Source organism: Phasianus colchicus, chromosome 2 (genome assembly GCF_987193195.1).
Source record: "Phasianus colchicus chromosome 2, bPhaCol1.hap1.1, whole genome shotgun sequence".
Classification (NCBI taxonomy): domain Eukaryota; kingdom Metazoa; phylum Chordata; class Aves; order Galliformes; family Phasianidae; genus Phasianus; species Phasianus colchicus.
This window is the reverse complement of record NC_143437.1, coordinates 8,338,558-8,363,487: the sequence shown is the minus strand read 5'-3', so window position 1 is coordinate 8,363,487 and position 24,930 is coordinate 8,338,558. Positions and strand designations below refer to the sequence as shown.

Below are 24,930 nucleotides of genomic sequence, written 5' to 3'. Positions count from 1 at the left end.
AATCAATGGTATTTTCAATATTGCATAGACACAGTGATAGAAAATAGGTTAAAAAGAATTAGTTTGATGGCTTTTATTTTTATTTCCTTTACTCTCCCTTTTTTTTTTTTTTTTACTTTGCCAGTAAAACATTCCTTCCCATTATTCTCTGCAGAACTTTGAGATGTTTACGCAAAGCTTAATATTCAATTTAACTAATTTTTGCAATAATAATTTACTTATGTCTGGTATTACACCTGTGCTCTACAGGTTTAAATCCTTGCCTCTAGAAATTTTAGAATCCAAATCAAAGACCTTACATGGCCTGGTAATGGTAGTATTTCTTAGAATCATAGAATGCACAGAGTTGGAAGGGACATCTGGAGGCCATCTAATCCAGCTCACTTGCAATGAACAGGGATATTCTTCTCCTTTTAAAAATCCTTCTGATTGGAACAGAGGAATCTTTAAAAGAATCCTTCTGAGAAAGGCATTTCAGATGGAAAGAATATATCAAAGGGAAAAAAAAAATACGATTAACTGGAATTCAAGACAGTCTATTCCAAGTGTAGATGGTGCATGAGAGAAGTTACTAAGGTCAGTCCATAACATACATATGAAGCAAGTGGTTAGCTGCAACATAACTCTCACTTCGACATTTCTCAGATGAAGCCATAATGACTGCATCTGTCTTTTACAACACGTGAATGTGATGTTAGAAAGGAATACTAAAACTTTTCGTACAGGATAAATAATATTGGGAAATGGAATTAAAAGAAAAACAAACATTTAGTACAAAAGGCCCACAATTAAAATGTTACAATGCAGAGAAATATATATATTTCATATGTAAATAGTTCTTGAAGTTTACCATGAAATACAAGCAAATATTTAAATAAAGTAGTAATACGTTATCTTTTATCAACAATATTCTATAAAACAAAATATTTATCTGCTCAACACTATTTGAATTCCTTACACACTGTGTGCAAAGACTGCCACATGATAATAAGATTTAGGTGTTGTACGTGTGCTTGCGCAGTTAAGCTCATATTTTGGTGGATGGGAGCAGTCCAATGATAAGCATGAATGAATGTAGAGGAAATGGGAAAGACTGCAAACTTGGCTCACACACAGATACACAGCATTCCAACTCTAAGAAGTACCGCTCAGGGGAATTGCTCGTCATTACTAAGGAATAAAAGCAAATGTCAGAGGCGTTATTTATACATGGCACAAAGTTATTCCATTTGTGAGATATCAAATTAGGGGGGGAAAAAAAAAACCACATTAATGAAATAAATCACAAACCTTTCAGACTGAAGTACTGTGATGTGAAAAATGGGAATCAGAAGAGACATTGATACAGCTTTAATAGTCTCAAAGTGCTCTTAAACATAAGAACATGGCATCATGCCTATTTGGAAGAATATATTTATGCTTGAACAAAGTATGAGCTAAATGTTAGGGCATCTGGTGAACTGACACACTTGAAAAAAAGAGCCAGTGAGAGCCTATGTTACCAGGAAGCTGAACAAGACTTGGTACAGGGAATTATGAACTTTGTGTGCCAAAATGGCTCTAAGATGGGCAATCAAGACATTTGAAGGAGCAAAGGATACTTACAGAATGACAGAGCCCTTCCCTTCACCAATAGCAAAGTGCTCCATACATGTATTGCTTCTACTAAGCAAAGAACTTAAGTACATACTCAAAACCAATGAACTTCAGTAGATCTTAAGCATGCACTTAAATGAATTCCTTTATCCTTGGAAGCCATAGCCCTTGACTCCTCATTCATGCAGCTTAGCTCCTTATCAGCCCCTCTACCTAGAAAGATACCTGCAGAGCAAAGCCAGGATTTGCCTCTATCTGATTAAAATTGGAAGAGAAGAAAAATATGCCTGTAAAAAAAATACTGCTCCAAACTGTTTTCCCTTACAGAGTCCAACTGACAAAAGAATATGCAAAAGGAGAAGAGAATTGCAAAGCACTTCTTGTTCAAGCAGGTTCCCAGGGTTTTTCCCCACCTCTTCATTCCAGCTTGCTTTCTTAGCCACCCTACTGTAATTACTCTGTTGCATGCCTTATTACAAATGAAGTTACTGTTGTTACATGTTACTGTTTCACAACAATCAATGCATTTGTATTCCTAGCTCCAAATCTCTCAAACCACACAACACAGTAATAGTTGTGATCAAAAGCAACCAAACTAATTTAATAGGAGGGCAGTGTTCCTCTTACTAACTGGTGATGGATACTTGCTTCTCAAGTCTTCTAGACCTAATGTCTTGATTTTGCTATCAGTTGCACTACTGTATGTCACCACATATCTTGCTAAATCAGTTTGCTTATGGGCACAGTAGCTGATATAACAAGCTGTGTCAGCACATATTGCTGTATCTCAATTCAGTTTTATGTATGTCAGTGATGGTAACCTAAAAACCATTCATGTACTTATGTAAATTGCAACACAAATCAGGTTAGATCATAGTTATTAAGCACAGAATACATAATCTTTTTCATTAGCAGGTAACTGATATGATTCACATCCATTGCTTGCCACTTACTTATAAAACAATTCTCTGTTAGCATGCACTCAATTCTACACTGATATACAAGTGTAAAAAAGGTTGGAAATCAAATATTGCAGCTACATCATACTAATTTCTACAACCCTATGCTGTTAAACCAAACTTGAAACAACAGCATTATTTCATGGGACTAATTTCATGATTTTGTGGTAAAACTTAAAAACATTCCAAAGAATTAGAGGAGACCACAGAAGGGAAGAAATCAGAACTTCTTCAAACTATACTTGAAAGTATTGATAAAGTTAATTCTTTAGATTATTACTTCCAGACAGGGAAAAGCAATTTAATTATAAACAATACAGTGCCCTTTTATTGTAAAGGCGTCTTGTCTTTTTTCTGTCACACTTCTTTTATGGTCTCTTTTTACTTTCTTTTGACACCAGCTAACAGAAGATTACAGGATTATTTCAGCAGCTCATCAAAAGTCATCAAAGTTGGGGTTCCGAAGTACTATAAAGAAATGGTGTGCATTCAGATCCTACTAGAACTAGTAGGAATGAAGTTAAAGAAAAGAGCTCAGCCCTTTAGGGCTCAACTAAGCTCTTTTAAATAGGAGTGTAAATTCCTTGAAAAAATCTCTATACAGTCCAGCCTATGTTTACATGAACTGGCACACTTTCTATTTCAGAAGCTCTAAGCACTACCTGAATAAAGACTGGAGACTGCAAAAATAAAGGTCAATAGATTTTCTTTAGCAATACACTGATTGTGCACAAAAAATAGGAGAAATGTTGATGCATAAAATGAAACATTAAGAAAGGTATAAAGCTGGGACAGCATAACAGTAGTTCTAGGCAAACTCATCTACAAGAGCCAATTTTGAGAAACCCATGCATACAAAGGATAATCTGCATGCAAGCTAACTATATTTTTCAGTGAAGGCTAATTGGTCATTACATGCAAACTTATTTTTAGAAGATGCACATTTAAATTCACAGTCTGTGATTTTTGCCTGCAGGCTATTTAGAAGCTAGAAGATTTGGAGGAGGCAATGAGGGATTAGTAATAATGATTTTTAGCAGCAGTCCTCTGCTTGGTTTTTTTGTTGTTGTTGTTTGTTTGGTTTTTTTGCACAGCGAGAACTCATGCTATTTTTTTTTTTTTTTTTTTTTTACAGTATTGCTATCATCATATCTCCTTTCAGTTAACTTTTTTTTTTTCTTTCTTTTCATTCTGTCTTACTAAAGATACAGTGACCATTGAGTTTTCACATAGCATATCTTTATTACTAAGGAAAAGAACACTTCCTGGCTCAGGTAGAGATACAGCAGATTCAGATACACAGAACAATTATTGAAAAGAGATACGGTTGTTGAGTTAATTATTTTAATTTCTATTATAGAATTTATTTGGCACTACACTACTATTATAGAATGGAGAACTAAAAAATGAAGATGCTAGAATTCAAATCGTAGAATCATAGAATCACTAAGGTTGGAAAAGACCTCCAAGTTCATCCAGTCCAACCATCCTCCAATGATACCTATTAAACCATGTTCCTTAGTACCATATCTACACATTTCTTGGCCGCCTCCAGGGATGCTGACTGAAGCACCTCCTTGGGTAGCCCGTTCCAGGGCCTCACCACTCATTTGTATCAAATTTAGCCCAAAACACTGAAAATTATGACACACCAGTTTATTTCATGCTTTTCATGTTGTTGCTTTCTACTACACTTGAAAGTTAATGCAAACATGGTCTCTCCTTTTTCCATGAACAGCTGGCTCTGGTATCTATCCAAAGCAGAATGTGAATACATCTGTGCTGTTGTAAGGATCACACCATTTCTAGTGAATCAATCTCCTGTTCTAAATTAAAAAAAATAAGTGGATAATCTGTTTTTCAGAATTTCAAAACGTGTCTTTTTTTTTCCTGCATGAATGTTCAAAGGCAGATGAGCAGTGCAAACATAACCATTGATACTCGACAGGTTTTCTAATCAAGATCCTTCCAAACTATTGATTTTTCATATTTTATCTTCATTTGTTGAGCAGCTTATATTACTGAAGATGACAAGGTGGAATATCACCATCATTTTGGCAGAAAATTATGAATGCTGTTGGCAAGTTCAGTTATCAGTCATTACAATGTTATAAATATCTTGTTTTGTGATTGAGAAACCAAAAGTAAAATTTAAGGAGAAAGAGATGAATGGGACTTTTGTCTGTAACTTTAACTCTAGCTACCTACTATATATATATATCATCTAAAAAACTTTTAAAATTACTCAATTTATTAGGTTATATCCCTTTATATGATTCAATCCAATATAGAGCCATCTGCTTTATTTCTCATTATGAATAATTAATAAGTTAACTTGTATTGCCTGCTCTTTGTTTATGTAGGCTTGAAATTATTTAGAGGATGTTAAATTTAAAAATAGTGTTTTATACACAAATAGAGATGTTATAAAGAACAATCAAATTTTGGCAAGAATTGCACTGTTCCAAAGTATGCATTGGTAGGGGATGCAGGTCTATGCATATACAGATGGGAGGAGAAGGAAAATGACAGCAAAAGGGACTGGGAAAGCAAATGAAGAAACAGCAAACTGAGAAGCAAATGAACACACAGCTAATTGACTTAGTATTTCTTAACCACATTCCTTTTCTAATCAGAACAATAACAACAGAAAAAAAATCATCTAAATTAGCATGCAATTAATATTTAAATCCATTCTAGAAGATTAACGTTCACTGATGAATAATATGTAATCTGTATACGAATTATATACATTTGTTAATGATAAGATCTGATAGGCAAAAACAATCTGATAGGCTTAGACAACAACATCTTTATTATTGATACAAAAAGACTTTATAGCACTTGATGCGTCAGGTGTTTAAAAAAACCTTGCTGCTCCTAAAGACTTTTCAGGAATTTCAGCAATATATTTCAAATATTTAACAGTCATCCAGTTGATATCCATTTGAAACTACTTGGATTAGAAAAAAAAATTATGAAACTAGAAAAGGATAAAAGTTAAAACTCAATTTCTTTTTAGAAACAGTAACACAAGTATCTACAATGCAAAATTAGCTTTAAACACGCATGTTCCTCATAAACAATGAAGGATGTAGTTACTTATATATATTACAGATGTCTTTCAGAGCCAACTCTTGATTAAGAAGCTAAAGCATATGCTTAATGTGCCACTCTCCCACCTATCCTACTACTTTGTGTTAATGAGGATGTGAAAAGTTATATTTTGTATACAAAAATGGAACTTAGGTAGACAGAGAACATAAATACATGTGCAGCATATCACAATATCTTCTGCTCTGTTATTTATAATTTAGCTAGCTTAGGCTTACAGTCTCCCTCCCATACTATATAGGCATAAAGTAAAAAGCTTCACAACAGAGATGTAAGTAATTAAGATAAAAAACGTAATATAACAGATTCCAGACTTGTCTATATATTGTAACTATTCTCTTAGTCTGCTTTTCCAAGGGTGCTTCCAGTTTTCCCCCATAATAAATTCTTACAGAATCAGGCATCGTTCATATAATTTTTCCTGTGGATAAAGCCCAGATTTTTGTTTTGTAGTATCTATTTCATATTAGGAACTTAAATAAACACAATCCAGGTAATAAGAGCCTCGTACATTAAAAAACCCCAATGACTTTCAGTATTATTTAACGTTTTAACGCTATCACATCCATCACTGAATGGTTGTTCAGCTTCACTGAATGAACATTGCAAGAGCTAGTCAAAACATTCTACCTGGCAGATACGTTTGTTCTTCCATTTGCTCAGCACACATCGACTGTTTTGCATTAAGTCCTAAAAGACAACAGAAAACAGAGAATGGAGTTGGCAGTATGCATTGTCAGTATCAGTTAACCTACTTTGGATTTTCAAGTTTATAGGTGAAGCACACCACACAAAGATCCAGCAGTTGTGGAACCACCCGCCAGACAACAGCACATTTATCAACACAGGGACAGTTGGATCTTGATGAAAATTAAAGCTGTTGAAAGGGGTTTGAAAACCAGATCATTTGTTACTGTTCTTGAAAGTTCTGAAACATACCTCAACCTCCTTGAGTGTATCTCGCAGTTTTTCCGGCCGTTTGTTTTTCAATATCCAAGGGTAATCTCGAGCTGGCAAATAAAAGAAGCAAAAAAAGTTTTTTTTTTTTAAAAAATTATATATAGGTGTGTATACATACACGTGAGTGTGTGCACGTGCATGTGTGCATGCAAACAGCCAAAAATATAATAAAAGTTCTACAACTTGAACTACTTTTGCTGTGGAAATATAAAACTAGGTTTTCTAGGAGATACCTTAAACATAAAACTTACCTACAATTGGAAGGAAATGGCTACGGTTTCTATTGTGAAGTGATTTCCTTTTGAAAAGCTCTACTGTAGGAACAGTTAGCGTGAGATATCCACACTGGCGATGAATTCACCAGTAGTAATTGTGCACAAAGCTCTCAGGATGGAATATCCTACTCAGCTAAGCATTTGCAATGAGAAAGCATCTCACATTCAGTATGTTAACTCAGATTCAAGTTACCAAATCTTCAACAGGTGCTATTCTTTAGAACTAACATTTCATTGCCCAATTTCAGAAAGCAGGCACTGACGTGTCTGTAAAACATTTATGCATGAATACATGCATATATAGAGGTATTAACAACAGGTAACTGTGAACAATATAGATTATATTATAGAGTACAATTATTTACAGGATTTATTCTTGGAAAATTTGTTCCTAAGAATCTGCCTAGTCAAGCAAATCAGAAACCACATGACTTCCACAGTCCTTTAACAAAAATTAATATTTAACAAAATATTTTGAAAGTCGGGGGGCAATACATTAACTCTGAAAACAGGAGGCAAAGCTTACTGGAGTTGCTTAGTAGTAGGCTTGTTTCATGGCTGAGAATCAGGCTTGTGAAATTGCATTATTTAAAAGTGAGCAGTTTTTTGTTAAGTACACAATAAACAACATGAGAAATTAGAACGCACTGTCTTTTTAAAATCTAGTACATTTAAGGGAAACCTGATTAAAAGTTTTGAGCTTTAAGCTGTCAGTTTGTACACCAACTTCCAGACTGAATGACTTAAACAGTTGTGTTTAAACTTCCCTGCAAGAAGGAGTGCTCTAGAGTGGGGGAAAAAAAAAAAAAAAAAAAGGATTTCATCTATCAACAAAAGAACACACAAATATACAACTTCTCTTTGTATTTTATTGGACAAAAGCTAGCGTTGGCGGAACTGTTACGATAATATTAATTAGGCATGTAAGATCACATTTTCAATAACTGCCTTCACAAATACTGGAATATGTACCCACACTTGCAAAATGGGAAATTGCCTGTACGGATGCTAAACTATAAATACACAAATCAGCAGCCATGAATAAAGTTACCCAGCACTCCTCCTGAAGAAATGTCTGTTCTGTTTTCTGTTTAGGCCACTCCAATATTTACAGCCACAAGATGTAGTAGCTTGTGTTCTTTTGCATGCTTCTGTTGCATGCTTCTGAGGTTTCTGTATAACTGGATTTATCTAAGCCTGCTTCTTTTCATACAGCCAGTGCCTATTTGATAATGCTACATGAAGCACAAGGGATGTAAATCCTTTATGCTCCTCCCTACTTAAAACCCTTTCTCACCTCCCCACCTTTACAGAGCTGTATTGATTCTAACTGACACACAACCCTCCATAGCAGGTATAGATTTACCACACAGCTGTGTGCACCTTTATAACACTCTCCAGCAGGGTTTCATCCTGCTTCAAACCTAACTTAGAGTGCTGCAAATAACTTCTCTTTCCAGAACACACTTTGCCTTCAAACACATGCACAATTCTACATACAATTTTCATTATGATATGATGCAATGTTAAGGGAATTCTTCCAGCATATATACTACTTTGTGAAACTTCAAAAAGTGAGTTAGATTGTCCATAGTTGTCATGTAATAACGTTTGACCATTAATGTATACTGAGAAATAATAGCTGTGCAAGAGTTGCAAATTTCAAGTTAGAGAAAGGTTGTACATACAAAAATCTTTATCATAGTACTGCCATATGATTGTATAATCCAAACTGTTTTTAAACTGATAATGCAGGAACCACGTACATGTTTCAAAACTAAAAATGTTCTATGAGGACAGATGGTTATTAACCTGTAAATTGATTTTGGATGAAAACATCTTAGCTATAATTTTCAGTTTTGTGGCAGTCGGTGTTTTGATGCAAGAGCTAAGTGGGAAAATATTTTAGGCTCATATGGTGGGTAACTTTCATTTTTGTGACTCCTCTTGATAATGGATTTGAGAAGAAATACACACTACTAATCTTAGTGAAATAGAAAAAAGACCAAAACAAAACACATTGCAAATATGTCAGGAAGGAGTAGTTACAGTTTTTCTACTGTTTTGTTAGCAATCCTGTGACAAAATGGCATACACAGAAAATTACATTGGACACAGCCTGAGGTTATGTTTTAAGTTCCTTCAGTTGTATCACCAATACAAAACAATAATTCTGTCTTTCTATAACAAGAACCTGAGAAAACATCCTTACATTCTGCTAGCTTTTGCTTGTCTTCTAAATAACCATGCTTCATTTGTGATCCTAGAGAAAAGAACAGATGAAAAGGTGAACGATAATCCTTACAACTGCTGTCAGCAAATATTAATATTAGAGAGGAGTCACACATTGTGATAAAACACAGAAATTTACAAAAAAAATTAAGACAGTCCTGATGTTTTCACCTCTTAAGTCAGATATCTTAAATTTGCAGTGAAAGAAAGGCTTATGAGGCCCAACAGGTGGGCCAGTATTACTGAGCCTCCAGTCTCATCAGATAGTGAAGTGAGCTGCAACTGAACACAGAGAAGCAGCTGAGTCGGTCTATCAGCAGAGGCACAGAGACAGCGGGTGACCCACCACACCGAGCCCATGGGATGCCCACACAAGCTTCCACTCCAACCTGGCTGCAAATGGGAAGCAATTCCAGCTGAAGAGACCTTTTGGCCCATCGTGAAACTTCCAGGATTAACAGGATTAATCAGATAAGGAAAATTGATCATTCACTCTGAAATGGCTATTTCAGATAGCAGTGACGGCTGCAGGAGGCCAGACCAGCACTCGTGCATCCATGATGCCCTCTGCTGGGATGCAGCAAATCCCGAATTCCTGCAACAGCCAGCACCTGCATGCCCAGTGAAGCACAGTCCCTGAGCAGTGGTTTAGCATTCTGCAATAGGTGAAAAGAATACAGAAACAGAATATAAAAACAAAATATAAAATTCCAATAAGGTTTTGATGGCACAAAGCTTGTTTTTTAAAATTTTATTTGTATTGGAGAGATATTAAATTACACACAGTACTTTGTTACGTAAATATTTTCCCAAATCCTTCTTTTTTCCTTTTGATTAAAGAGTTTTTAAATACTCTGAAGTAACTTGGGTACATGAATCTCTAGTCATGCCTACTTACTCTATAGAAATTCAAAAAAAAAAAATTCAAAACTGAAGTTTTCAGAGCTAACTGTCTCTGTCAAAGAACCCTGAACATTTGGAAGTCCTGTTTAGTTTTAATTATGTCTGTTTATTTTACCTGGCTCTTTCTTGTCGTAGTACTGATGTACCCCAATGTCTTCATCTATATAATCAAATAGAAATACAGTTAGTTATTGATGTGATACTGGAAACAAAACATAACTTAGCAAGCAAAGTTCAGCATCACAATTCAAGCAAGCTGGAGCAAAGTACTTGGAGTTAAAATGCGAGCTAGAGTGGAAAAACTGCAGAATATATTCTGAACACCAGTTAGAGTTTCAAGAATCAGCAAGCTAGCGCTGAAGGAGTACATGCCAGGTCCTTACATTTATTTGCAGCTCTCATTTCATATGTGCTTTGATTCTCTTCCAGCTGCCAACACTTAAAAGTATTTTTTGCCACCTTCCTAATGACCATCTTTTGTGTTCTTTCACAACAAAAGGTAAAAAACACAGTGCAGACCGTATCTTAGAATAACAAGAAATGTTTTCTGAGTCAAGTTGAAGCCAACAGTAATTTTTTTTTTTTTAACATTTGTGAATTTCAGGAAGCTGCCTATCCAAAGGATCCAATATTGATCCACAGGTATTACTGCCTACTGTTGTACTAGATGCAAAAGCATGTATCTATCCCTATGGCTTAGGGCAAGCCCTGGCTATATACCAACAGCCTATCAGCATGAAACAAGTGTGCACCTTCCCAGAGCATCCCCCTCTGTCCTCCAGGTTCCATGGCAAAGAAATTTCAATGCTTGGGCTACCATGAGACTGTAAGCCAGCTTGTGATGTGGCTGACTACCAAATACTTCGGTATACCATGGCAAGCTCCACCAATAGATCTAAGTCTGAGTTAAACTTGCAGTGTTTTAAAACAATTTATTTGACACTGCATGTCATTCTAAATGCATTCTAAACTCAAAAGATGTTATCGGGAGAAATTCATGTGCAGAAATGTAGAAAGACAATGCCATGGCAGGTAGCTTTTGCAATAAGAGACAGCACTCTCTTCCATCTCAGGATTTTATAACAAATAAGTGCAGAAGAAGGAAGTCTGAAGGTCAAAGGTGGAAAATAGGTATAGTATGCCACAGTACATCTTCAATTACAGCAGATCACAATTATATGCTTACTCAAGCCATCTGAATTTTCCATGAAACCCAACTTAAAAATACATACATACATATATATATATATATATATATATATATATAAAATTGTTACAAAACCAGAACAGTTCTCACACACAGACAGGTTGCTATGGCATATTGAGTCAGTATTTGAATAATAATAATATACTTGATTGGTATATGAAAATATAGTACAATGGGCATGAAGTGTCATAAACAATATGATCCATTTATAACCCAGTAGGGTTTGATTATTTTTACTTTAGCAAAAGTAAAACAAGGTGAATGAAGTGCTGGTAAATAGTTATGTGTCTCCTAGAATAATCAATTAATAATATTAGTATTTCCTTATATGTACAAAGCTTCACATAATCATGCAAAATACCCAGAACATGAAGCATTTCTTATTTTCATGCTAAGTACAAATCAAAATGCCACTGCAAATCAAGTTGACTATTGATCTTCATTCACCCAAATTAGTTACTACACTGAAGCTAATAGTCGAGTAGGGTATAGCTTCCCAAAAGTGAAAAGGCAACCAATTAAATATAATCTCAACATTTCTGAGTTGAAAGGATGCTCCAGTTTTATGACGAGATAAGCAAAGAAACTAAGTTCAAACATAATCTTGCTTTCTAATTTTCTTTCTCCTAAGCTTAAAACTTACTTCATTTAAGTATTCAGAATTTTATATTAATCTAATATTCATCAACAGGCTTTGCTGTTTTGTTTAATAACAGGTAACAGCTCACCGCTAATACGTAAGGTAGTCTTCAAAGACCACAGGTGCAGCTCAGTCAGGCAGAAAGTCATCTGATGGCAGATGGGAGTCCTAGCACTATGAAAAGAAGGAAAGAAAATGCAAGAACAAATTAATTACTATCATCACCAACAAAACCAAGTATTTTGGAAACGAATTGCTGGAAGAATCAACCACTGGTGCTGTTTTGTTGTACTTAAGTTGCAGTTTTTAACAACAATAAAATGAATGATGCATGAGAAAGAATAAAATAAGAAAAGGATACATATATATAAACACCATATACAGAGACAAATCAACATCTGCTTGAAGTTAGAGTTGCTCTTTCCATAGAGAGTAACTTTGTGCTTGATGCTTCTCATATACACTTTATAATCTACCTTTACTCTACAGTTATTACCTTGAAACATGGAAAAGTGAAGCCACTACTTAAAGATCTTCCTTAGATATAAAAATTTGACCTCTGGGCCTCAGTTTTTTAGACATTGTACACAGGGAAATATCAATACAGTCATGAAACAGCATTGAACACTTTATATTTGCAGGTATTAGTTATAACGCTAGATAGAAAAACAGATGTCTTTGTAAATAAAAACAAAGCACATTAAATCAATTAAGCCTGACCAAACAGCAGACATGAAGCAAAACACAAACATTGAAATATTATGCACATAGATTACAGTTATAAACTGTGCTCTGCTTTGCTGAGCAATCTATCTGGCTATTCTTTCTAGAGGATGTGTTATATTTCAATGGAGCATTTCCAATCTTCTGGGATGCTACAATTAATAGACTTGCCTGCATAACAACTTCTCTTAGGGCTCAAGTTATAAGTGGGCACCTAGACCATTTACTTTGGTTCCTTTTGCTAAACCTGAGAATCCCCTGAAAGCTGGACTTGGAAGAGGAGCTTACCAAGACACAACACACATCAGAGCCACTGCTAGTATGCTACTGCACTTCAGATTTTTTCTTGGAACTTTTCCTTTTTAATCTGCATTTCTTTTCTATTAGTACAACTTAAACAATATTCAGATTTTCAGTTGTTGAGAAGATGAATCAACTAGAACACAACTGCAGAACTCCTGTGATAAAGTCTATAACTTCATCACAAAGACTATCAGACAGTTCTGTCAACAGTGCCATGATGAGAAATACGTGCAAGGATCTCAGGTAGCATCAAGGAAACTCACAGTCCCAGCAAATCTATGAGACCTTGAGGTATTATCACTGAAGCTAATATGTAATGTTTTGATGCACTGCCTAATCCACTGAAATAGCAGCAAGTGGAAATAGTATTTTATTTACACTGATCCCCAAATGTACAAAAAGTCTTGCTGACTTACTAAATCCCATAGACCTGTAAGAAAGGAAGAAAAAAATAGCTCACAATGCACATCTAATAAATGGAATATACTTTCACCTTGGGTGAGAATGAGATTTGGAAAAAAATGCAAAGAGATTAGCAGCATGGTAGTCTGTTGAACATGGGAACCACTTGTGGTATAAATATGGATGAGGACAGCCCCTCGTTTTTCATGTGGACTACTGTAAAAGAAGATTGTATATTATAATTTCCTTATTTGATTTCACTTTCTTTCCTTTCTTAGAAAGTGAAACAAAACTTGCATTCCCCAGGGGCCCAGGGATTCTTGATTAGATCTCTCACTAATAAAAAGTCACTGAATTGAGTGAACTACTCCAAATCCTATCATGGTTTGACTAAGAAAAAATGGAAAAATAAAAAAAAAGCCTTGATTGGCAAATGATCTGTTCACCTGGAAAGATGGTATAACTGCAGAGAAGACAAGATAAGTCTAGGATACTTCAGCACAATAAATAATCTAACATAACTTCCCAAAATGACTCCAAAACTTATATTTGACATCATGGGACATTTCTATTGTTGCTCCCCCAAAAGACTTTCAAGCATTAATTCCTTCACTGAATGTCAATGTCACAGGGGAAATCTTCCAAAAATAGAGGGAAGCTTTCAAAATGGACACTAAATATTCATTCTTCAAAGACATATTTTAAAAAAATCGTACTTGTAAATTTTTTTATAAAAGTTCTGTATTAAAACGTTAAAAAAAACAGACTTCGTAAAAATCTGCATTTTAGTTTTGCACTGAATATCCCAGATTAAGAAAAATTCCCTGCATCTCTAAAGAAGTAAAAGAGATTTTGCCAAATAACCAGCCCTTGAATTTAGCTTTTTGCTTCTCCCTTTCTTTGGACCCCAAGCACTCCCAAATCAGCTAATTATTTGAATGCTGGTTGCTGTTTGTGTGATTGAAAGTAGCCATCTGCCCCCAGAATACTGGTCCAGTATATCAGAATCCTGATCTGAAATATCCTCAGTTTATACTCTACAGAGAAATTGCTTCATTAACAAATATATTTTAAAGTTGGTATTTGATTCAGATGAATTAATTTTCTTGTATATCTTTTTAAAAGAATACATGCTGACTTTCAAAGTTATGCAATCACAGATCACCATTCACCACCAATATTTTCCAGCAGAATAGAGATGACAGTAAGTTGTTTGCTGCTGGAAAAAAGTTAAGCGTGAAAACATAAAGAAGCTTTAAGAAATCCACATCCTTCTTTTAAAACTGAGTAGAAATTGGGAAAAATAGGTTAAAATTAATCTATTGTTAGGGTAAAGCTGGAATTCAATTTAGTAGCTGGTTCTTTCTCTGGCTCATACAACTGACTGCTTTCACAGCACCTCCACAAACAGGCAGAGATAGTCTGGTGGCTGCAAAAAGCTTACTGACAAATGGAGATGTTCTGCAATGGTTTGTCTGCTCCAGTATCAGCATTCAGATTGCTTTGTTTAAAAAAAATGCCCAGTTTAGTAAATCTTTTTTTAACCACTGATACAGAAAATAAGCACCTGGTCACTCTGTAACATCAACAAATGCTGAAACTGATATCAAGGGTCCACCCTGACACCTTCAGTTTAACTGCTCCTGTGCCAAATAATTAGGAACTATGCCCTGTATGAGATACTCAAAGCACAGTTACCTGGCAAAGTAGATGCTTGTGGAAGGCAATGCCCATTTCACAAGAATGAGGCCCTCAGAATATTTTATTGAGAACACAACATGCTGACTATAACAGGTTATCTGAATTTTGTCATTTATGTGCCAGAGGCACAATCTCATCACAACATTGTTCCAAGCCCCCTATAACAGTTAAGGCTGCAACTACAGTTAAAGACATGCTACTCCAAATGGAGTGCCATAGGTCCATGAGACCAGACAGGATCCATCCAAAGGTGCTGAGAAAGCTGGCAGAGGTGATAGCCAAGCCGCTTTGCATCGTCTATCAGCGTTCCTGGTCAAACAGAAAAGTCCCTAAGGATTGAAGGCTTGCCAGTGTCACTCCCCTAAGGGCCATAAGGAGCATCTGGGGAACTACAGGCCTGACCACAGTGCCAGATAAGATGCAGCAGATCACCCTGAAAGAGATTACATGTCATGTGAGGGACAACCAGGGGATCAGCTCAACCAGAATGGGTTCATGGGTCCTTGACCAATTTAATATTGAGTGACCTGCTTGGTGGATGAGGGAAAGGCTGTTCATGTATTCCACCTAGGCTTCAGCAAAGCCTTCAATACTGTCTTCCACAGTAATCTCCTGGAGAAGCAGGCAGCCCGTGGTTTGGACAGGTACCCTCTTTGCTGGGTAATATTGGTGATAGGTGGACAGGATGATCTTAGAGGTCTTTTCCAACCTTGGTAATTCCATGATTCTATCATACTAGGCTACGCAATAGCCTTTGGTAACAATATGCTCCTTCCAGAGAAGCTGTCAGAAATCCAACATTCACAGTGAAAAACATGGGGTTCCCCTCAAATATCTCCCTGTGGTTTAAGACCTCGCTCCTAGGAGCAGAAACAGGTAAAATAGAAAGCAAATTTGGAAACAGAAACAAAACAAAAAACCCTTTAAAAAAATCCACTCCAGGAAAAAAAAAAAGTATATTTTAATTGCAGGTTAATTACACAATAAACCTATTATTTTTAGATTTCAGAACAGATTGCCCTTGCCCTTTCAGTTTTGCCCTCCATTGCCTGCCCTTTTAAAAGTTAGCACTATCTATCTGGCATCACTACAGCTCATTTATTACTCTATATCCAATTTGTAACTCAAACAAGAAATGCTCAACAAGCTAAGTCACCAAGTCACCTTACAACTTATTCTATGATTCCATGATATAATATTTGGAACAGAAATCACTGCCTGCTTTTTCTTCCCTTTCATGACAAATTTCTCCTTTACCAAGGAGAGAAATCCCCTGCAGCACAGACACGATTCACAGCCATGATATTTGACTCTAAGATAAAGCTTACATCAAACTAGGTGTGTTTTAGTAGCTATTTGCTGTACACTTTCAGTAGATATGATTTCTTTGTATAAAGCATATCAAGTTTTAAACAGTATATTTTACATTTTTAGCTTTGTAAAATGTATAGTAATTATTTATATGAAACTGCTTTTCGCTGTCTCCATCCTTTCTGCTGTGCTGACACCACAACTACACATCTCCCAGCTATTCTGCTGGTATCTCACCAACCACACTCTGCCCTCCAGTTTCTCTACTCCAACTCCTAGCTTTAGTATGTTACCTTCCTCTTTGGAGGCAGAAACAGACTTATCTTCTTTTCCTATTTTTTTCCTCTTTTTCTGCTGTTTATTGAGTTCAGACAGCTTCTTACCTGCTGCAACTTTCGCTGAACCTGGGCCAACCTCTTCTCACCACCACTATCTTGAAAACCTGGAACTGAAACTCCTTGCCTGAGTTTTTTGCTCTCTTAACAGCATAACGAGCTTCATTTTTGTATTTCTTTACTTCTCCCTTAAATCACTTTTCCACTGAAAAAAGAACAAATTTTGTAGTATAAATGAAGATCAGGCCTTCTGCTCATAACACCAACCTCCAATTTTAAGAAGTAGAAATACAGGCCTGCTTTTATAGATCTTCTCAGTGCATAATGACTCATATTACATTATTGGCTTAAAAATATTTTCAACTTCTACAAATAACAAGTTGTTCAATTATCATAAATTTTAATGCAAATATTTACTTTCTTACTTCCTTTCTCTCTAACGTAGCCGACATCGATGACTGAGAATGTCTTTGTGAAACACATGAATGAAGCAAATTCCTTTCCTTAGGCTAACTTCCCCAGTCTAAATAAGAAAACTATTTTGTAGATGGGTGAACAACACATGGATCATTCTGTACTGAAATACACAGTGAAACTTCTATTGTAAGAAAGGCCTAAATATGGCTTGCAGAACAATCATTGAAAGGAAATACGTTATCTGATAACTCAAGAATTCTGGCATGAAAATTATACATTGTAAACTTATTCCCATATACAGTGAAGTTGTAACGTGATCCCCTGAATTAATTTTTATGAGGGCTTTTCTTCTGTTTTATGAGACTAAATATAACCCTTCTAGCAATGATAATTAGTTATATTTACTGAATTTTCATCCTTCAAGGCATATAGATAGCCTCAATGTTCTTAAGGTGCTGTCTGATGTATCATAACACACTGAAATTTTGTAAATGCTGTAAAACAGAATATTTAACTTCCAGTTGTCACTAGTTAAGATTACTTCTACAACGACTGTCTTGGCCTTAACTTAATACATAATCTCCTATTTTCATTGCATTCAAAATGTTGAGGTGCTGATCCTGAATTGGTCACCTTGGCAAAGCTCACAGTAGTACCATGTCAATAAGTAGCTTACATTTAAAAAAAATGTAGCCAGACTTAATTTATATTAAGCAAAAGTTTTGGAGATATTATCATTCTGAAACAGAACGGTTGTATATGGCCAAAAAGCCATGCAGGCTCTTGCTCAGGATATGAATTGCCAGATGAGAGACAGCTGTCCCATTCATACTCCACAACTGAAGCTAACAAATTCTTTTGTGCTTACTAGATAGAGGGTGCTGAAGTTCAAGGAAACACTACAGAAAATCTACACGGGGGTATTTTGTTGACATCTAATTGCTTGTTCATTTGTTAGAACCTAAGCACAACTTTTGCTGCGCTGTGACCCAATATGATGCCAACAGAATGCAAAACTAAATTCTTTCTTACTGCCCAAATCACTCCACCATCTCTCTCCTCCCTTCAGAAACACACTTCCTATTTATATTATTGGTGCACTCTTTTGAAAGACAGCTATTGATTCACTGAACAGATAAGAGTAACAACGGTGAAGTAGAATGAATTTGAGGGAGGTAATGCCATTTGTCAAGAAGATATTTAGTTTATGTATCAGCCACACCTCTGATAACGTTAATGAAGCTAGCAATCATTCTCCAATTGATACTACAGGCAAGTATTACGATCTGTAACAACTCTGACAGAGTGGGTGTGAAAAGTTAAGAAGGTCACAGAAAATAGATATAATTGACCCAGGTTTTTACTCCTTAGAGTGAAAAGTTCATATACACATTTTGATAAAGACCCTGAAGGCTTTTATATAAACCAGATAGTAGATAAGTGATCCAAACTACAGATATCCAGTGCTGACATCTGACATAAGGTAATTACAGAAGTATTAAATGTCAAACTGTTTTACGCTATTCTTTTAGATGGTGATTGTTGTTGTAAATAAAGCTATTTTTCAGTACTTAAGGTCAGTAGGTCACAAAATTTCACAGTAGTGATATCTTACTGTAAACGGAAGGAGAAGATAAAATCTCTATTTTTTAAGCTAGGCAGAAACAAGTGCCAATAGGCAAAAGGACCTGCACGTTATTCAAGTACAGGCAAAGTCCTTGCTCCCTTGCCCTACCATTGCAGCAACTCCTATTTGCAAGGAAGGAAGGAACAGCAGGTCTTTAAAATGAGAACATGGGTTTGGATTAGAAATTAGCAACGGGTTCTTTAGTTCATCACCTGGTCATGCAGTATAAACTGCTACTGTTTATAACAGTGATCAAAGCCATAGTTAAGTCCAAAGCAATGAGTTAAATACATTTCAATCTGAATTTTAACTGCACTTGCACCTAAGCAAACACCGTTCTTTTATACTTTTATGCAGTATTTCAGATTTAGCTATCAAACTACTAATATGATTCCTGAGGGTGTGACTCAACATGGCACCAAAAATGTAGCATCAACATCTACTTAATTTTCCTTTTTTTTTTTTTTTTTTTTAATATGACATACATGCAATTTTCTCACTGAACTGTACAGCTCTGGCCTTTATCATTTTATGGTATGCATGCTGAGTATTTATTTGCAGAATTTTCATAAGCACATTGGTAAACACATTTATTTGATTTACAAATCTTGCAAATCTGCAAGCTGTCTTAAAAATAGAAATATCATTGTATGAGCTGGATAAATTTACTAGAACAAACTTTGATTATGCTTAGATATTTAACATCTATAAATATGTTTTTGGTGTTTTCCAGAACGTTTAGCCATTTCAGTCATTTACAGTAGCTTCTTTATGATGACATTCTCTTCCCGTTTTCATTTGTTGCAAGCAATAAATTAGTCAAGCAATAAAATAAGCTTTGGCAATATTTGAAAATCACCTTCGAATAACCATTTGTGAGGCTCATTGAGCTTCTTGTTAGCTCAGTGCATTTGTTTTTAAAAATGGCTTTTCAAATACACTTGAATTCCAGCTAATCCAGTGAGACTTGTATCTTGCCTTCTTCAATGTAATATTACAAAAACTACAACGCCTGTGTGCCAGACTTCCTTTTAAGAAAGATTTGATTGCAAACACAAACAAAAAGCTTTTCTTCTTTTGTTCTTCCTTATGATCTTCAAACAGGTTTCTATGAAAAGGACTAATATTTTTTCAATTTTAAGCCATACTCACCTTAGCAGTAAGGAAAGACAAAAAATGAAAATTTCATTTACAATAATTAATTCCTGATTGTAATGCTGCAGTGTAGTTTATGTTCAGTTTTTTATGTTCAGTTTTAATTACACAGATATGCACTAGGAAAAATAACTTTGAAGAAAAATGCATTTTTTTAAACCTTCCATAATCACATTTGAAATTGTTGAGCAGTGGGGTTGTGTATAAAATAAAAAGTACGTGGATTTTAACACTGAACTGGGAACTACTCTACTACATGAGAGAACCATAAGTAAAATGTTTGGTTGTAGGTGGAGCTAGTTTCAGAAATTTACCTTATTAAAAAACACCAACGAAACAGGTAAACCACGTAGTATGAGACACACAAACAGCAAGGTGGGAAAGAGAGGGAGAGACAAAAAAGCCAAAGGGAGTGTTTTTGACAACAACAAACAATGATTTAAGCAAGCCAGTTATCAAAAAAATAAACAGATGAAAAATTGCCTGTCGAACGGAATCAACCAGAGATGCTACATTTATTCAACAGTTTCCTCACCACCATTAGCTTCTCTCACAGACTGCTCTCTAGAAGATAGGCAGCCAGATGACCATGTTTGGCTCCCGCAGTGGTTAAGCGTCATCCAAGAATACATGCTTAAGGGAATAAATAATGGGCTGAACCAACTTTTTTTCTTTTGTTTATCTAGGGGATCCAAATACAAGCATTTCAAGGGCCAGAAGCTCAAGCCCAATTTTGTTCTATCAATTAGGGCAGCAAAGTAAGACATACTGTCAATGAGGTACCTGGAATTGTCTTTGGCTACTAATTAAAACAGTTCTGGTCTCTAACTTGTCATACAACAAAAAGACAATAGATTTACTAACATCCAGAGCCATCCCTGTAAATCTGAGAATTAATTGTAATGATAAATTGTGTTTCAGGATCCAACATTTCCTAGGGAAGACTTCCCTCTGACTAGTAATGCAGTCACTACTGAATGAAAATGAAAACTGCTAGATATGATATTATGATCAGCTTCATCCATCTGAAAAGCAAAGAATAACAGTATTTTTATTTGATATGCTAGATGTCAATACTGACATCCCAGCAATTTCTTTCACCACCCCAAGTTTCATGTCTTGAAAGAATACATGAGACTCTGTAGGCTAGTAGTTCTTCATTTCTGTAAGATAACGTACATATGGAATTTACATATTTTGTTATTTTCTTTAAATATAAAACAACTTACATCAACTGTCAATACTTCAGAAATGACCAACTAGCTTGCATGTGTGCATGAATTACAGAGAGGAATATGAAGCAGTTCCCCAGAGAAATGACTGTTTCTTTTTTTTTTAGATGATATTGGTAACGTGCTACAAGGCTTTAGGCTCCTAGAAGGAGTCCAATGGACACAAAGATGATAAAGGGCCTGGAGCATCTCCCTTATTAGGAAAGACGGAGTAACCTGGGTCTGTTCAGCCTGGGGAAAAGATGACTGAGGGGTGGGAACTGATTCAATGTTTATGAATATCTAAAAGGAGGTGGGAAGCAAGGATGTGGTGTGTAGTGATAGGACAAGATGCAATGGCCTGAAACTTGAACATAAAAAGTTCCATGCTAACACAAAGAACTTCTTTACAGTAAGGGTGACTGAGCACTGAACAGGTTGCCCATAGAGGTAGTGGAGTCTCCTTCTGGATGCCTACCTGTGTGACCTACTGAAGGGAACACGCTTTAGCAAGAGCATTGGATTCAATGATCTTGAGACCCCTTCCAATTCTGTGATTGTGTGATTTATGCTACTGTTTTTTCAAAAACTATTATGAAACAGTTCTTGATAATGTAAGAAATGTTTACTGAAGAAACTAACCCTGCAAAAATTGTTAAAACTATTAAGTATGAAACATTTATCTAGAAGCAGTAATTACCTTACTAAAAGACAAGATGAGGCAGACTTTCTGCTTCCACTTAACCAGCTGGCATTTCCTGCCTAGTTCTAGTTTAAAAAAAAAAAAAACTGTTTCAAACTCAAATAGTGATGTGCTACCAGCAGAAAGATCTATCTAGCTAATTTTTCAGAAGTCTGTAGCTTGAAATTAGATACTATTGTCACTCAACTCAGAGGAAACACTACTGATTGGTTCAAGGTCCTAGTAAGCAGACTGTAAATTAACATTTTGTGCTAATATTTACAGTATGTAATTTAGAACAATAATAGTACCAAACACACTTATTAGCTTAGAGCTAGTTTACTGAGCACTGTATTAAAAATCCTTAGTGCCTTGTTACATAGTTGTCATAGGTCTAATTTCAAAATCTCTTTGAAAAATCTATTAACAACTACATTTTAAGCAACGTGTGACATTACCTTTGATGCTTAATGTCTTCAAAGGACTGTCATGCTACCAGGCATTCTGTGTATCCATTCAGAACCCCCAGATTTTATATAGAAATAACAAGATGCTCACAACATCCAATTATTCTGCTGCTTGATATACCTAAGAAAGACACACTACATTTTCCATCTAGAATCTATTCTCTAACTAGAAACCATTTGACTGGAGTCTGAACTAGACAATTTAGGTACCATAGAAAAAATTGTGCACCTTTGAACAGCTAAAAGGTAGGTATGATAGGTATTGTATAACCTCTTAGAAGAATTAGAGCCTAATTATTAACAAGGTATGTCAATGTCACAAAACACATGCACTGATGTTGGAATTCATGTATTTAAATATAAATGCAAATACTAAAATTCCCAAGTTGTTAAGGAACATGTTGTTTACAGATCTGTGCTCACGTAATGTAAACGATGTATTTTGCAAAGAGAATCCTTTACAATCCAAGAAAAAGATATGTAAGTGATGTGTATGCAAAATTGGAGACAGAAGTACCTGCAGCCCTTCATACACAGATGGTACTTGAATATACCAATATACATAAATGCAATACAAATTTTCATACTTATGCCTGAAGGAACATTTTGCTACCCTTTTAGTTAAAGTCTTAGGAGGCTGTATGGCTTCTTAAGGAACTCCTGAAAAGAAGGCTTCTGTCCCTACTCCCTTTCTGAGCTCGTGCCCCTACATATCCCTTGATACTGTTCTACAGAAGCCCTCTAGAAGTTTTGGCAGCTTTTACTATTCCTACTGCAACTCTATGCAGTGGAGTTACAATGATTGAGCCTTTTTCTAGGTGGGGCAGTAATAATGTAAGCAAGTGCTACAAAGTACATATGTTCATCCCTGTATCATTTTTCATTTGCATAGAGTTTCTATACATTTTCTTATGTTTTTATATTTGCAATTACAAAATGTACAATTTTTGCTGCTCTGAGTCATTTTACCCCCTGTAGTTATCTTCATTTCAGTCCCCTGAATCCCAAGAGTGGCACTGGTTAAATTAAAGAAGAATTAAAGAAGAAAGAAGGTAACTCTGGGATACATGAAATGACTCTTCATTTAAATCTACAAACGCTTAAAGTTAAGCAAATTGTGTTTCAAGGAGTGAGAATTCCTTGGCACAGAAGCACCCTCTAATGGCTGACTACAGACCGCTCTGAATAATAACTACAAAAGGAATGGAATAGGTTCCCTATGAAGTAAGGGTAAAACTTTTTGGAAGGGAAACTGCTAAGATACAAGAGAAATGCAAATGTGCACATACATACGCATGCACACCCGTGTTTACATTTCACACACAATCTTTGTTACATATCTTCAGCACAACAAAAAACAGGAACATACATCTGACAGCCTTCTTAAATCAGAGCCTGGATTTTCTTTTAAAATAATATTCTTTAATTTGCATGTAAAATATTCTTTCAGGTTTGCCCAGCTTTCAATTATCCTTCAAACTTTTAAAGATAACCATATTTTATCTTTTACAAGAGAAAATCAGTCTGAAGAGATGCTAAGAAAATGACATGTTAAGCATATGATTTATATACTAAATTGTAAAATAATTTAGGTTAGAAGGAACTTGGAAGTCATTCAGTCCAATGACTTTCTGCTCAGAGCTGGTCAACTCTGACTTTAGATCCCAAAAATGCAATGTTAATTTTTAAGTTATACTTCATATTTATGCTAAATCTGTACTAAAGACACCAGTAATATAAACCAGTTCTGCTGTCTAAAAATATACCTTAATACATTTTTTTTTCCTTTCTGCTCCATTGCTTTGCTGATTTTTTTTTTTTCTGAAAATACCCAAAAGGTGTATTTTAAAATTTGTTCATACAGCCACATTGTTGTACCCCCATGCTAGAATCTGTATCTAACACTGAGTCCTTTATTATTAACTGTTAAGTATATCTTAGTGTTCATGCAAAGCCTCGGAAAGATAGAGCAGTTAATAACATGGAAGTAATGAGGCTAACCGACCAACTTGCTTCTCAACATCACTTTTCAAATCTCTTTGGGCTAAATTTTTAGTCAGTGTGTGGGGAATTAGCCATAGAAATCCCATTAACATTAATGAATGTTCCATGCTTAACTCCCCACGCTCTGTGCTGAAGATTTACCCCTATATCTCTAAAATAAATATGTGCAGATGCCCAAACTCTTTTTATAAAGCCTGAAGAAATTAAGGGCTCTATCCTCAAATAATTGACTTATGCACATGTATCTTTTCCCCCTATGGATCATCTTCTACATATCAGAATGGGTGTAATGTCTGCATTATTCTCCATGAGAAGATTACTCAAAGTGCATGTTTACTGCATAAAGACCAAGTTTAGTTAATTGTGTATTTTACAAAGATAATACAGACTTCTCTCACAGTAAATATACAATGCATGGGTTGAATATTACTCTGTCATAAAAACAAATATCTGTAGCTACATTTCTGAAGAAAATATAGTATTCAGAAAACTAATGCATCAAAAAGAACTGTCAAGAATTTGTCTAAGGTCTGACACAAAATTATGCTGACTTTTTAGCTTACTGAAACTCTTCCAGGCTTCTGATGCATTTCAGAGGTGATCCAATCTCTGCTTCAAACCATATACATTTGCTAAAAAGTGGGAAATACATCTTCAGTAACATTCCATTTGTACATAAAGATTTATCTTAAAATGAGCATTCCCA

The 24,930-nt window shown here is 35.4% G+C and overlaps 1 protein-coding gene across 12 annotated transcripts in view; it reads right to left on the bottom strand.

Moving 5' to 3' along the window:
- Positions 1 to 24,930, bottom strand: part of WDPCP (WD repeat containing planar cell polarity effector) — a 141,834-nt gene that overhangs the window by 83,156 nt on the left and 33,748 nt on the right. For 10 of the 12 annotated variants that reach the window (XM_031599223.2, XM_031599210.2, XM_090134672.1 and 7 more), the window contains 5 exons: positions 11,975 to 12,060; positions 10,155 to 10,199; positions 9,117 to 9,167; positions 6,609 to 6,679; positions 6,300 to 6,359 (listed from right to left, as the gene is read on the bottom strand). In XM_031599223.2, the coding sequence (XP_031455083.2) occupies positions 6,300 to 6,359; positions 6,609 to 6,679; positions 9,117 to 9,167; positions 10,155 to 10,199; positions 11,975 to 12,035 (288 nt within the window). In that variant the 5' untranslated portion in view covers positions 12,036 to 12,060. Of the gene's footprint in view, positions 1 to 6,299; positions 6,360 to 6,608; positions 6,680 to 9,116; positions 9,168 to 9,525; positions 9,790 to 10,154; positions 10,200 to 11,974; positions 12,061 to 16,709; positions 16,867 to 24,930 lie in introns of those variants that run through there. The other 2 variants (XM_090134673.1, XM_031599224.2) reach the window with 2 other exon arrangements.